The following is a 15,000-nucleotide window of genomic DNA, read 5'->3' on the forward strand; positions in this document are numbered from 1 at the left end:
ACATTCTCAAAGCGATCGGATTTCATTGAGCAGCACCGTGTTAGCTCAGGACAAATGTCACAGAACCTCAGTCCCAGGCGCAAGGTTCGGACAAGTGCCACTGAACCTCAGTCCCGGGCGCAAGGTTCGGTCTTCTCAGTGCTAAACCTAACTAGCGGTGTGCACGCCAAATTGTACTTGCGTTGCTATGGTTACATGCTATGGCAACAGTGCCACTGTAAGATGCTGTAGGGTGGTCTGTGCCGGTACATGCAGAGTGAGGCTGAAGGGAGCCATTGGTGGATAACGCCGGCAGACAATTTGGCAGAATGTTTGGGCGAGTTTCTGTCACTCGAGTTGAACCTTTGAATCTTTGAGTTGAACTTTGGTGTGAAAATTATCGCCTGCTGCCGCGGTGACCAGGTGACTGGTGTACGCAGGAGCACGTGACCGCTTCTTCAACCATGTTCAATTGGGAATAATGCGTTCGAATTGTCCCCATCACCTTCTCGAGAAACATCTCAGAAGAGATTAGTTGAAGTGACACAATAGAACGGTTTCTATCATTTTAGAGTTTTTAGTGGAATTGTAATGGCGATAATGACGTCCGATCCGATCGATTATCTCGACGCGGGAATATTCCAGGGTCTTCTAAACTAATCCACCTCTCCCATCGAATGAGATTGTGGAGTTTCGAGGAGTTTCGAGGAGACTTTCGTTTTCTGGAGAGGCCAATAAACCACCTCTTCAGAAAAACAAAACTCCTCGAAACGTCAATGAGTGACAATTCGAACGCCCCCCTAGAAATTTTCCATGCCTATTTCACGGATATTCGGTATAATTCTGAATAAAGAAATGGAGCAGAATTCATAGAAGCAACTGCCATAAGGCTTGTATGGTTCTGCCAATCTCACTGCTTTTCCAGCAGAAACTGCCACTTTTAGAGCAGTATCCGCCGACGGCTAGGCAGCAGCGTCAATAGTCTCAATACATACCATCAATGAAGCACCGGCGTTGCTCATAACCAGCGGTCCCATTACCATGACTGGGTTTATGACAACCAGCTCAAAACGGCCCTCCTCTGTGTGGACGTGGATATCAGCACATATGAACACACACATATGAATGCATGCATAATGCATATGCACACACACATGCACACACATGCACACACATACACAAGCACACACACACACACACACGCACACACATGCACACACATACACAAGCACACACACACACACACACACGCACGCAAACACCTCAGACCTCAGACATGCCCATCGCGTAAGCGATGATAGTGAACAGCTATGTCAGACATAGCAACTTGTGCTGGGATTACACCATTCAACAGCTTGCTAGGCTGATGAATTGACCGCCACTATTTTCTAGCCTGGTGTCCACCACACAGCTGATTGAAGTGGCTTTTTCTGGCCAGTGAATCCCTATTTTTCATTTTTTTACACACACGCCACACCACATACTCCGGCATACACTGGCTGTTGGTAATCACCCAGGAGAATGAAAGAAGAGCTACTAGAAACACACGCACACACACACACACACACACACACACACACACACACACACACACACACACACACACACATATACACGCCACACACACGCATACTGATTGCATTATCGAGCCATGCAAAATGTTAGCAGCTTGTGATTGGACGAATACAGTTTCTCACCTGCTATTTTCCTAGAACCAACGGCTTTGAGAATATTCTTGGAACTTCTCAGTGTTACACCTTGCCTAGTTTCTTTCTTGCGCCCATAATAATTGCACCGTACGAGAGAGCTTGGAAGCTCAGGGCCCTACGCTATGCTTTTTTGCCTTGATGACCTAGACAAACAAAAAGCATAGGGATGTTATAAATTCTTTAAAAAAATCCTTTTTTTAAGACATAACCTGGGATTCGAACCCGCACTATCGCGCGCCCTGCATGCATCCCCCGATACACTTCGCATACATACTAATTCTTCCAAGTTGTTTCACATTGTGATCTTGCATTTCAAAGCCCTATTTGAATATGCATTGTGGCCAGCCGTCTTTGATGGCACGGTACGGTAGTGGATAGGTACGGGACAGGTACGATCGAGGGTAATACGACACCGTCTCCCGTACCGTACCGTACCATCAAACACAGCTGGCCACATACAGCTGCCCGCAATATTCAAATAGGGCTTTCAAACGCAAGATCATAACGTGAAGCAACTTGGAAGAATGGGTATGAATGCGAAGTGTATGGGGGAATGCATGTAGGGCGATAGTGCGGGTTCGAATCCCAGGATATGCCTGAAAAAAAAATAGGAGAATTGAAAAATTTATAACATCCTATGCTTTTTTGCCGTCAGATACGGATAGCGCCAGGCGTGACACAAACAAACAAACACACAAACAAACAAATACCAAATTAAAGCTGTGTGGACCCTGGCTAGCGCCAGACGTTACTGAAGTAACGTCTTCTGCATAGCTACGGGAATAAAATCAGTATGCCATGTCAATTACAATATCAGTATCACCTTCCCTGACGAGCCTTTGATAGGCGAAACAGCTGTCAGAAGGAAATGTTTTACCCGTGACCCCGTCGTTGTTTGAAGTTATTGGTGTGAGTAATGGCTACCGAGGGTAGCAACGGTCGGCTTTAGAGCGCATGGAGGAGGCGAGTTAGTTTCTTGAACTACAAGTTATTGTACATATACAAATTTTCAGCAGCTACCGTACTGGCAATATATGTTGCCGCGTAACGCGTAACGCAGGGGGGTGCGGCGTAACGCGCGACCAGGCTAGTGCGACAAATTTTCGTTGCATTCGCAACGCGCATCCGGCGGGGTGCGGCAATCTTTTAATTGCAGTTTGCAAAAAATGATGCGGCAATAGCAAAAAAATGATGCGGCAATAGCAAAAAAATGATGCGGCAATAGCAAAAAAAGGACTGCGGCAATATAGAAACCTGTGTAACGGCTCCTGTGCGACTTTGCATGTAACGCCCTGCGTGCGGTAAACATGTGCCAATGTAACGCTTCATGGCCTCACTGCGACCATATATATTGCCAGTACGGTATTTATATTCGGCACCGACCCAAAACGCCTAAATTAAAACGCCGATGAAATTTTTCACAGCATCTGTCGCACTAAACCATGCCCTCTACCCCATGCCGAAAAAAATCGCCGCCGAAATGTCAAAAATCGTGAAGTGCCGAAATTTTGCAGCGCCGAAATTTTGTATATTTACAGTACACTATAATGTCCACTAACACCACCAGTTACTAAACAATCAGTTCAGCTTTTTACTTGTACTTTTTATAAATAATCCTTGGCTCTCCATCCGAGTTCATTATAAAATCTGTGTAAGGCTTTTCAAGCAGCAGACACTAATATCTTGCACGCATCATCCATCATGACTTGTAAATATATAATATTCTTGGCAGACAGCAGCCTCTTTTAGAGGAAGCATTAACCAACAAGGCAGTAAAGCTGCTCAGAACAACTTCATGCCCTGCAAATGGTGTTACTCTCTACCATCATACTCCTACCTGGAGTGTCCCTCCACATCTCCCAGGCTCGACGCTCAGCCAAGGTCTTGCTGCGCTCATACGGTGGGCACAGTTCTGGTGTCGCCCAGTCTTCTTCGCTGAACACATGATCGGCAGGTTTATCGCCCATTGAAGGGTTTCCGGACCCTGTTGTACGGCAGCAAATACACGGGTAGAGGAAACAGATAAGAGGCACAGAGATTGCGGGGGAGGGGGAGGATGGTCAAAGTTACACTATACCTAGAATGTTACTGCGGCCTGCACACGATATACCAACACACACACCCATGCGCATACGCACCCACGTACTCTGCCCCCCCCCCCCCCCCCAACACACACACACATTTCCTGCTTGCCATGTGCCTGACTTAAAACCAATGTCTAGCCGTTTTGAATTTGGTTCTGAACCAAAATCTAGCCGGATCAGATTTTCACAAAACTGAGTCTCATATGTATGGACTATGGCACTGTAAAAGCCATTATCACATGTCACGTGACTGTTTCCTTGGATCGGGCCAATCACTGATCAGTATGAGCGGGCTATAAATCAGTCCAACGCCTGCATCCAAAGCCCGTCGTCCGTGACAACCCTGACAGTGACACTGGACGCGTGAAATCTACGGGATTCGAACAAGGTGACTGTGTACAGAGTCAGTGCAGTGTACACGTGAACGCGTCTTCGAAAGTGGCCATCTCCGCTTTTCTTTCCTTTCAAGTGTTGCTGCACACGAGGTCGACTTTCTCCTTTAGTTTTGATTCTTTCAGGCTAGTGTCTTCAGTAATGTTAGACTGAAAGTGATAAATCCATTATGGCATGGTAGGTTGGGCAATAATGGATTTCCAGTGCCCTCCAAGTGAGCCCCAACCATGCCATAGTTATACTTATTCTAACGAGGCGCATATATAACGATTTCCTAAAATTGACTGGTTTACGTGCCAAAGGTAACGATTCTCACTCAACCTGAACGCTCAATAGCAACAGTATACATGTACATGTATGTATCGATCTCTGTATAACGATTTCTATTTTAACCACAGATTTCTCCTCGTTAAGTCGTTAGAATTATCACTTCGTTATGTTTATGGATTTTAGTACAGTAGTTTAATGCAGGGCCGACGCCACTGGCACAGCTGGTGCGGCGGCCATGGCCGTACCAGTTTTTACCAATTCCAGCATTACAGATTGTCCGTGTATGATCAATAAAATTGATAACGACTAAACTATCCTCGCTACTGAGTCGCTAGAGTCTCCCTCCTAAACTATTCAAACCATTTCCAGGGGAGATCCTCCGGACCCCCTCAAACCGGACCAACTTCGCCCACCTTCCGGCGGGCCCGTGTTGCTAGCGGTATGTATAGCTGGAACGTACAGGTGTGATGCAGAAGACATGCATCGTTCCATGACACACTTGAAATTGGGCCAGGGAAACTGATCGGCCCTGCAGTCAACCTGGGGCCATACCACCCCTCAGGAGCTGGCTCCGGGACTGTAATGTTCATTTACCTGCAATAGCTGCTGCTGAACTGGTCATAACAACTCTCTTGACCGTCTTGGCTTGCTGACAGGCCTTGAGTACTCTCTCAACGCCACCTACTGCCGGTCGAGACAGTTCTTCGGGGTCCTGGGGAACGGACGTCGGAAGAGGCGAGGCTGTGTGCTGTACGTATGTGCATCCGTCCACTGCACTGTGCGTATCCACGAGCAGGCAAACATGCAAGCAAGCAACCATGCATATGCACATGCACACACGCACATACAAACATACACACACACACACACACACACACACACACGCATGTACTCGCACAAACGCAAGGATCAACCCATACACAACAAATACATGGTTCACAATCACCAATGCTACTGAAGTCCTGCCGGAGCATCGCATCTCACCCAAGCGACCTATCTTGAGTTATCGTCTAGGACAGAACCACAATGTACAGTCAACTTCGCTAATAACGACTGCGGATATAACGACAATTCGCAAATAACGACAGAATGTCCAAGCCCAGAGCAAAGTCCCACCCAATTGTAATACATAATTATAATGAGACTTCGGGTATAACGACACTTCACGAATAACGACACTTTTCTGATGCCCCGCCGAGTGTCGTTATTCGCAAAGGTGAGTGTACATGTACATGTGGTGAGTTTAAGTGCAAAGCACAACAAGAGCAAAATTTGAGAAATTGAGACTTTGAGCTTAGTATACTGTAAATATACAACATTTCGGCACTATTCGTACATAACCAAGAGTGTGCAACTCGACGCCGGGCTCTCCCTGATTCGAATACCACCCAGTAGCATAAAGTACATAACCTGATAACGGGATATGTGTACTCTTGCTAGTATGTAGTATGTAGGTCTGTGCGCATTTTCCCTGCCTGTGCTACAACGTTTGAGAACTGTACTGTATCTCCGCGTAGAAATCTGGACCCAAAACACGCAAAGCCTAGCTAGACTCAGACACCTGTTCTCTACATTTCACGTAAAAAATATAAATAAAAAGGAGAACCTCACATGATCACACCAAGTGACTGGCTCACCCGTACACAGTCTATACGCCTATACTCCATACACGCCTACAGTCCGTTCAACAAGGACATAACACAAGGACATACCTCTGCCAGCCTTCGTCCGAGTGCAGATCAGCACCGACCACTTCCAGGCGCGCCGCCGCACCATCGTCAATTTTGCCAGCCATCTCCATCAGGAGCGGCGTCTTCTTCTCCAGTGACGAGATGCGGACGGTGCCCCGCACCTCGTACCGCGGAGAGCCATCTTCGTTGCGAGCGCTGAGCAACTGGTGGACAATGTGAGAGGCGATATAGCCACTTGCACCAGTCACCAAAACTTTCTCCATCATTGCGACCGGGCTAGTCTTCGTTGAGAACAGTTTGGGGAAGGAATACTGTAGCTACACACCTACAAAAAAACCAAAGCAGTTGTAAAATTCCGGCGTGAATTTGGGAAAGACGCCAAGAGTCCATTATACTCTTACACTGTGCCACACATGTGGTCATCATGGCTCTGCGCAAGACGACGAATCCTGATGTGCTGTCTCATCCATTGTATTCGATTTTCCAAAAAATACCCCGCATCTTAAAAAATTCGACTGGTTTCGACAGGATAGCTCCACTAGGAACCAACTCTCCCTTCCTCTAGCCCGCTCTTCTGCATTGCGACACTCCCCCCCCCCCCACCCCTTTCAATGGCTATTTGCAGTGGCTTTAACAGCATTCAGGGAACGCCTTGCTTTAGACCACAATTGTAGTCCATATTTGCTTCTTTTTTTCTTCTTTTCCTTTTCTTTTGACTTCTTACTCTTTTTCCTTGTTAGCCATGGTTGGCAAAAACAACCCTGCAATCGCCACCCAAAGTGGTCATTAGCTACCCCAGCCATGTATTGCTTGGAATAAAAATAATAATAAAAAAGTCTCGGATGATCCCAGGTCATGGACTCGTGCGTGTATGGGTTGGTGCTCGACGCAGCCTTTATCTCAGGGAGTAGTAAAATACCGGCATTTCACGACCCCCTGCTGCATCCTGTGGCTTGCCTGCATCAGGCCTAGCGGCGCATACACGTGCAGTTGCTGGAGCATGCCGTGACTATTTGGGCTGTAGTAAACCCAGATCGGACTGCACTGCACTGGCAAGAGTACAAGAGCACAAAGCTGATAGCAGGCTGCAGGCTGCAGGGGCCTCGCACACGGTACACGGTCACTACCGTATTGACCCTACCACGTTTTGCCCCAGTTACCCGTGAATCAAAAACATACACTGATCTGAAAAATGTGGTTGTGAGCAACACTGGCTCACACTCAAATCACTGCTTTTCACCAGAAAAATATTTCATTTCAACGTTTCGGTCATGAAATAACCATCATCAGCAATGAAGTGGGCACACACTGATCTGGACTCTAAATTTCCAAAAAATTTGGCTCCGCCATTCCTCCCCCACTAGTAAACTGTACTGCAGATGACTGACCGTACCATCCAAAAATACCTTGAGACGCCCCTGGAAAGGATCGCGTTTTTTTCTGAATAAAACCCTATTACACGTTCTCCCTCATTCTAACGAGTCCGGTTCAATAGTACACAAACCCCGTCATATAATAGTAAATAGAAATCTGAAATCCCCGGGCGAAACGTGGTCTATACAACTGTTTACAGGTCCGGTTACGACTTAATTCGTTAGTGCATCAAATTCGTTATAACGACGTCCTTTGCCCAGGTGCCTGGAGTGCCAAACCCTCAGTATAAGATACCGTACTGGCAATATAATTATGGTCGCAGTGAGGCCATGAAGCGTTACATTGGCACATGTTTACCGCACGCAGGGCATTACATGCAAAGTCGCACAGGAGCCGTTACACAGGTTTCTATATTGCCGCAGTCCTTTTTTTGCTATTGCCGCATCACTTTTTTGCTATTGCCGCATCATTTTTTTGTTATTGCCGCATCATTTTTTGCAAACTGCAATGAAAAGATCGCCGCACCCCGCCGGACGCGCGTTATGAACGCAACGAAAATTTGTCGCACTAGCCTGGTCGCGCGTTACGCCGCACCCCCTGCGTTACGCATTACGCGGCAACATATATTGCCAGTACGGTAGTACCGACCATGCACACCCAAGGCCAAAACTCATCATGCTGAGGAGAAAGCAGAAAGACACAACGTATTCTATCTACAGTCAACTTCGTGAATGACGACACTCGGCGGGGCATCAGAAAAGTGTCCGTATTCGCAAAGTGTCCTTATACCCGAAGTCCCATGCGAACCCATATGTTGTATTCAGTAGATATGGACGATCTCTTGTATCCAAGGAGACTCCCTCGATTTAGGCTAAGGCCTGTGGAGAATCCATAGTAGTAGTAGTAGTAGTAGTAGTATAGTATTTATTCATATTTCTCTAGGGCAGTACCCACAGACCTATGGTCTCCTTACGGGGTACCCTAGCCAATCTAGGATTGCGATACGAAATTGACTTGGTGAAGCAGCAAGGCGGACCGATGCCGGAACTGAGTTCCCCATAAATACAAATACAAATGCAAACAGCTATTTTGGATATGTTCCATTATCTTATAACGAGTTCAAAATAGAGGTGGCGACTTCGGCGATGATTTTGTTTAGGAATGGGTTTGCTCCCACACTGGAGCTCGCACTATTTCAAGCGCCGATAATTTATCTTGTATTGATGGTACCCCATAGAAGTACGAATCAGTGCTTCTTGTATCTTTAGTTGAAAGTCATTTTACAAGATAAGTCTCGTTTTAATGATAACTTTTGTGATGGGCCATTTTTCTACTAACGAGGGAGGACCTGTACAAGCCTAGGCCAGTCTGGGTTATGTACGTGTATACATGATTGGTTGCTGGATCTGATCTATCCTCCCCCACCGTTTAGGAGCCGCATCTGACGCCTGATCATGGGGTGGTGGCGTCCCACGGAAACGGAAAGGTGGTTCTTGACCAGGGAGTTGTACGACTCCTTGTTCTTGACCTGCCCGGCACGCGAACTCGTCGATCTTTTTATTTTTTTTATACATGTGCATGATTGTACATGCCGTTGTACTCTTGAGTCTAATGATGTTGACCTAGCTACATGTACATGTACGTTGCTAATGATCCACTCTGATCAATAATTCAGGAAGTAATAGTTCATAAAAAAAATTAAAAAGGTTATACAGTGCGGATCGGCTATAGGGTTGTCGGCTATAGTAATATACCTCTTATAGTGATCGTATTCTCAAATTCATTTTCGTAAACCACCCCTTTCTGTACAAGTCATGGAGTAAAATCTGACCTGTAGTACACTGGTTATGTACTTGACGACTCCGCGATCCGTGATGCTGCTCAAATAAATCCGATCGCGGCGTTAGTTTGCGCCCTGCACCTGTGAACGGCGTCCGTACAGTCAAAGGTCGGGGCTGCACAATAATAATTATTATTATTGTTATCGAAATAACAGCCGGCCGGATCCAGATTGATTTTGCGATGTGCAGTGAATTACACATGCCGAAAAAAATGGACATCGCTAGCGCTAGCGCGGCGCGTGAACTCATGTCACGAGGCAGAGTTAGTTAGCTAGAGACTGAGTGGGAAGTGTGCATGCATGCACGCAGCGAGTGATGAAGATCTGATCTGATCCTGGCTGTAGGCTACCATTACTACGCCTACGGCATTACCATGATTACTAGTACCAAGGACCATGATTGTATGATGTAGATCTGCCATCATGTACATGATGTAGACCTACTGTCATCTGGTCATGTAGATATCTACGCCAACAATGACTGTACAAAAAAAAGTCATGTACATATTAACATTAAGTCATTGTAGTAATAATGGCAGTCAGACTAATAATAATAAATAATAAATTAAAAATAATATAATAACTGTATCTCATTCTCAGACGTGACGTTGATCTTGTCAGTCTTGACTGCATCACTATCAAGTACATCAGTGAACATGGTGAAGACCAAAGCCTCAAAGCCTAATAAAGTGTGAAGTGTGAATGCACGTCTCTCAACATTCACTACACGCTAGCAGTTGCCCTCTCGACAACACGGACACTGATGGGTGAGTAACCCTATTAACATAAAAATGCATCCAGATGTCGAGACCAGAAGTCTTGCACAGATGTCCAACCGGGCTTCGTCTCTTCTTTTCTTTTTTTTTGGCCGAGGCTCCGGAGAGCGACTCACCTTCCAGCGGCAGAAGGGGAGGCTCAAGCAGGACATCTGGTAGAGCAGCGCCCATCGCATCAGCCACGCAGCGTGTTGTGCCTCAGGGTGGGATAACCCCCTGTAGGACACGTCGCTGCGTGATCCAAACTTGACGAAAGACAGTACTGCTCCACACACACATGTGCTCGGCAAGTCGCGGAGGAGCCAGCGCTACCGGATACTAGTAGCCAACGCATCAGGAAAATCCGACTTGTTCAGCCCAAAATCACCGATGGAGGCCTGGAGGGGTCAGCCGTCCTCCAGCTGGATACCCCCGCCTCGCCAGCTATGTCAAGTAACAGTTCCTGGGGTGGGCTGAGGAGTTCCTTTAGCTCCTCATTCCAGGGACTTGTAACGGACTTGACCCCGGTCAGCATCTGCGAGAGATCACTGACAAAAGAGCCGGCACGGCCCAGGTGAATCAGAGGCGGATTCTTCTAGTACTGGTGGAGACCATTCATATTCATATTCACCACGGGTTGAGCGAAAAACACTGAGGCAGCCTACACACCAAATAGACTTCTACAACAACAACAACAACAACAACAACAACACCAGCCGCATCTCCATTCGCGGAAATCATAGCAACAACTAACTTGTGCCGAAACAATAACTGACGACTCCCACTGCCGGAGCATGATTGTGTAGTATGGTGTAATTATCAATTTATCATAGTATTATACTGTACATGTAGTATGCAGTCTACATACTAAGCAATACTCTATTCCCGTTGTTTCTAGCTGCTTGTACTTCGCTTGAGGAGAAAGCAGAAAACCGGTTCCTAGTGCCTCTATACTGTCTTGTACAGGTCACGGGCCGTTCTGCTAAAATAGAATAGATTGTAGATCTACTCTAATTTCAGAAATTTTCGGTGCTCAATATTTTCGGTATGAGGGCAACAGGCTAGGTTAGGTGAACAGAAATTTTCGGTACAGAGAAGCAGTTCCCTATTGGTTTATGTGTGTTAGTGTTTGTTCGGTGTATTGAAATTTTAGGTATGAAACAGACGCACCGAAAGTACCGAAAATAAAAGTACACCGAAAATTTGTGAAATTTACAGTACTTTGTAGACCACTTTTCAAGGGCTTTAAGTGTTGATACTAGAAAGGACAGTGCGCATGCGCATGCATGCACTGTAAAATGTTTACATCTTCCTTTTTTTCTACAAAAGAAAAGGACCAAGGATTCTAGGAACTACAAGACTTAGTATTATTTCCGCTCTAATGTCCACTGATAGCCAGTTAGTTGTAAAACGTCAGTACCGTTGGTCAGTGCCGGGCAATGTTATCGCATGAGCTGATTTTTTAGTAACTGGTGGTGTTGGGTGGTGTAAGTGGACATTATATCGCTACTTGTAGTTCCTTGGTCCTTTTTTCTACTTGTATAAATTATCCTTGCCGGGCTCTCCATCAATCCGAGTCCTTCTTTTTTTTAATTGAAATAGTGCCTGTAATAATATGAAATAGTGCCACTTCATAATATCACTTCAGTTGTATTCAGGGCCAGTGGATTGGACAATGGTCAGGTAGCTCACTGCAAAGTCTGCAAACATCATTCTCCTCGAGTCTCTTGCTCCTCCGCGGGCTAATGTCTGCAGGGCAGTAACCATGGTAGCACTGGGTGGGAATTGCCTACACAGGCTACAGCTACAACTACAGTAGTGTGTGTGAAATCCTGCCACTAGAAGATTGGAAAGAAACAGATCAGTCGAAGCAGAAATAGGAAATTGTGAACAGTGAATACTTCTCGCGCGTTGGAAAACAACGCGAGTGACCTGCAGCTCACGTCGAAATTTGGAGTTTTACGCCAAATTTGACGTGAAATTATGTGTCACGTCAGAAATAACGTGCAGCTCAATTATGTTAACTCCTCTATTAGGGCATCTCAACTCAAAAAACGTTTAAATACGGCCTCTCTGCTGCAGATGTCACTATAAATACTTCAGAAGTATCAATAAAGAAGAAACACATGAGAACGAGTTATGAGTTATACGAGTTTAAATATTGTATTCACCAATGATATTCCGGCATGGCCCATCTTGAGGGTGAAAACAGAGATCATGCTGTAGCATGATTGCCACAACATGTACATGTGGGTATAAATGGTTGTTGATAACTGAACGATAGATGAAGTTAGTTAACAAATTTTGCAAAACAGAAAGTTGGTCGGAGAAAAGATATTGCAACGACTGCATTTACACCTGAGAACACCAATGTCCATGCAGCGGACGCTCGTATGACTGAAAACAACAAGGAAATCAGTCAACAGTTGGCGCGGCGTACTCACGGAGTACCATTGCCGGCGGAAAGCGGCCAAAAGAGGCTGGTCCACAAACCCATGACGTCGGCCGTCAAAACAGTTTCTTCTTTCGTGACTGAGAGGTCCCAGTATTGTTATCACCGGAATCGAATAGTCCAGCTTGTAATGCGAGTGGCGGACGGAAATAAATAGAGGAGATTCTCGGAGACCCCGGTTGGTTATTCAGAATGTAAAGCAGAGGATATGAAGAAACCTGGTACATGAATTGCCTCACTTGTACACATGTACCTGCTAAGTACGAGATGACATCTCACCCCAAAACCTTTGGCAAATCTAGGGATTTTGCTCTTACGATCTAGAAGAGGCGCTTTCAGTACTTGGCAGGTATGCACTTGTATGGTACTTCCCACATGGGTCGGTGGTGCACGCAATACAGCTCACCGCCGCGTCATCGCTATTCGTCATTCTGCGATGTCACGGTCGTGTCCTCGCTCGGCTTGGCGGGCGTTGAGTCGACGTCGGTGTATGGAGCTTCGGCGTCGACGTCGGACGCTGGTGTTGTCTCCGTGGCTGTCTCCGCAGCCTGTACCTCAGCAGTGGCGGTCGCGCTGCCCTCGTCCGATGCCGTGCTCGGTGATGCAGCAACAGCAGCAGCAGCAGCAGTACTGTCCGCAGCGGCAGTGGTTGGTGGCTGATAGTTGGCCGGCAGTGTCACAGCACCAAACTCGATACACGACTCGCCTGCGTCCAGAATAGACTGGCGAGGGTGGATGTAGGTCAGATCAAATTCTTTGATAGCCTGAGAGAATCACAAACACAGCATGGCAATTACACAAACACAGATTTAGATCTACACGTACTACATGACTGTCTACTGGGTGATGTTACTGTAAGACCACTGTCATTCATAAACGAATTTTAATGTTAACGATTTGACCAATTCATATACTGTAGAACGGGTAATTTTAGCGACGTAAAAACCCTAGCGAATTTAGCGATCGACTCATTTTCGCTAAAGTTTCAAGTCGCTAATCCGTTGAGACATAGTAGTGCACCGGTGATCCGTGAGTAAAATCGCTGCAAATCGCTAAAATAAAACGTCGCTAACCGGTTGACAATGAGAAAACGCTAAAATTAATAGTCGCTAGAATTACCCGTTCTACAGGAAGTCGTTAAATTTTGATGTCACCTGGAAAAATTATGTGTATATCTACAATGTTCGCCAAAAATGTACCAATTATGTACCAATGTACCAATTATGTGCATATCTACAATGTTCGCCAAAAATATCCGGCCAATGCAGCACATGGTAGTTGACTAGTACTATGCATGCAGCATTGGCCGGATTGTTTTGGCAAGTATTGTACAGTCCATTCAGAAAAAGATGGACTTCTAGCTTTTGGCCATAAATGGGTCAAACATTGAGTTTTTTTAGAATTTTTTTCTGCCATCCCCAATGGAATCCTCTTCCAATTTTGTTTCTGAAGTTTTTTTGTCCGAAAAGGAAGCCATAGCAAGAATAGGATTTCGGCCAGGTTTTGCCCCAAAAGCACTGAATAGGGAAAAACCATCAAAATCCAGGCCGTTTGACCCCGCCTGCAACAGTGCATCGTGCGGTTCGATCCCCAGTTTAGGTACCCTTTTTGGACCCGTTTTCTAGTGTTGAAACGAGCGTATCTATAACAAACGAGCGATCAGTTCCACTAACGAGCAAGCTATCGAGCGAGCTAACGAGTTTCATTGATGTGGCAAATAATGATTTTTAAATATTTTTTTCCTAAGTTCGATTTTTTCAATTCAGCTGGTCCAAATTATCACCGCCGGCGTTTGGGGATGCTGCTGCTTCACTTCGGACTGCTGTTTGGTGTCGAGATGTCTTTTCAGCGCCGTCGTTGAGCAGCCTTTGTAAGAATAGACCGTTTTGCAAAGACTGTAGCCCTGTTCTTTGCTGCACCGCGGGAGAAAACTTCCAAACGACTGAGCATAACTTTCACTCGAATGGAGAGTTGACAGAGGTTTGTCCTGCAGCAGGTCAGCAGATGCGGAACAAGACATCAGTGAAGTCCACCAAAGCTGCAACGACAACTGAAACAACTCAGTGTCGTGCAGGCGGCATGCAGTCACTGTAACTGAGAGTGATTTTCACTTTGCGCGGGACTGGACTCTCGATCGACCAGGGAGTCGTAAAAAGTTTTCCGACTCCCCGCTCGACTTGTACTGCCATGTGTATGGATTACGGTGTACGGTGTTCGTTAGTGGAAACGAGCTGGCCGCACAAACGAGCCGAGTTTCTGGCGAGCGAGCTAACGAGTACCCGTTGAGATCGTTTCAACACTGCCGTTTTCAAATTTCAAAGTTCGCAGCACTGCACTGTGTACTCATGGAAAATCGCCAAATATGGGAGCTCGCCAGAGCCAGGGCCCATCTTGATATGAATGGACTGTAGTATGGGTGTAAGGAGTTTAAAAGATGCCGACATTACCAGTCA

At 46.1% G+C, this 15,000-nt stretch overlaps 2 protein-coding genes across 2 annotated transcripts in view; both read right to left on the minus strand.

Annotated features, from left to right (window-relative positions):
• The window catches only part of LOC135827817 (uncharacterized), a 14,242-nt gene extending 4,599 nt beyond the window's left edge, over positions 1 to 9,643 (minus strand). The window contains exons 1-5 of the mRNA XM_065340245.1: positions 9,332 to 9,643; positions 6,148 to 6,451; positions 5,030 to 5,211; positions 3,526 to 3,672; positions 975 to 1,060 (exon numbers count right to left, since the gene is read on the minus strand). Coding sequence (XP_065196317.1) covers positions 975 to 1,060; positions 3,526 to 3,672; positions 5,030 to 5,211; positions 6,148 to 6,392 — 660 coding nt within the window. The 5' untranslated portion in view covers positions 6,393 to 6,451; positions 9,332 to 9,643. The remainder of the gene's footprint in view (positions 1 to 974; positions 1,061 to 3,525; positions 3,673 to 5,029; positions 5,212 to 6,147; positions 6,452 to 9,331) is intronic.
• Positions 9,644 to 11,972: 2,329 nt separating this feature from the next.
• The window catches only part of LOC135828340 (uncharacterized), a 10,750-nt gene continuing 7,722 nt past the window's right edge, over positions 11,973 to 15,000 (minus strand). The window contains exon 8 of the mRNA XM_065340785.1: positions 11,973 to 13,311. Within this exon, the coding sequence (XP_065196857.1) occupies positions 12,967 to 13,311 (345 nt within the window). The 3' untranslated portion in view covers positions 11,973 to 12,966. The remainder of the gene's footprint in view (positions 13,312 to 15,000) is intronic.

The sequence above is a fragment of the Sycon ciliatum genome, chromosome 12 (assembly GCF_964019385.1).
Source record: "Sycon ciliatum chromosome 12, ocSycCili1.1, whole genome shotgun sequence".
Lineage (NCBI taxonomy): Eukaryota > Metazoa > Porifera > Calcarea > Leucosolenida > Sycettidae > Sycon > Sycon ciliatum.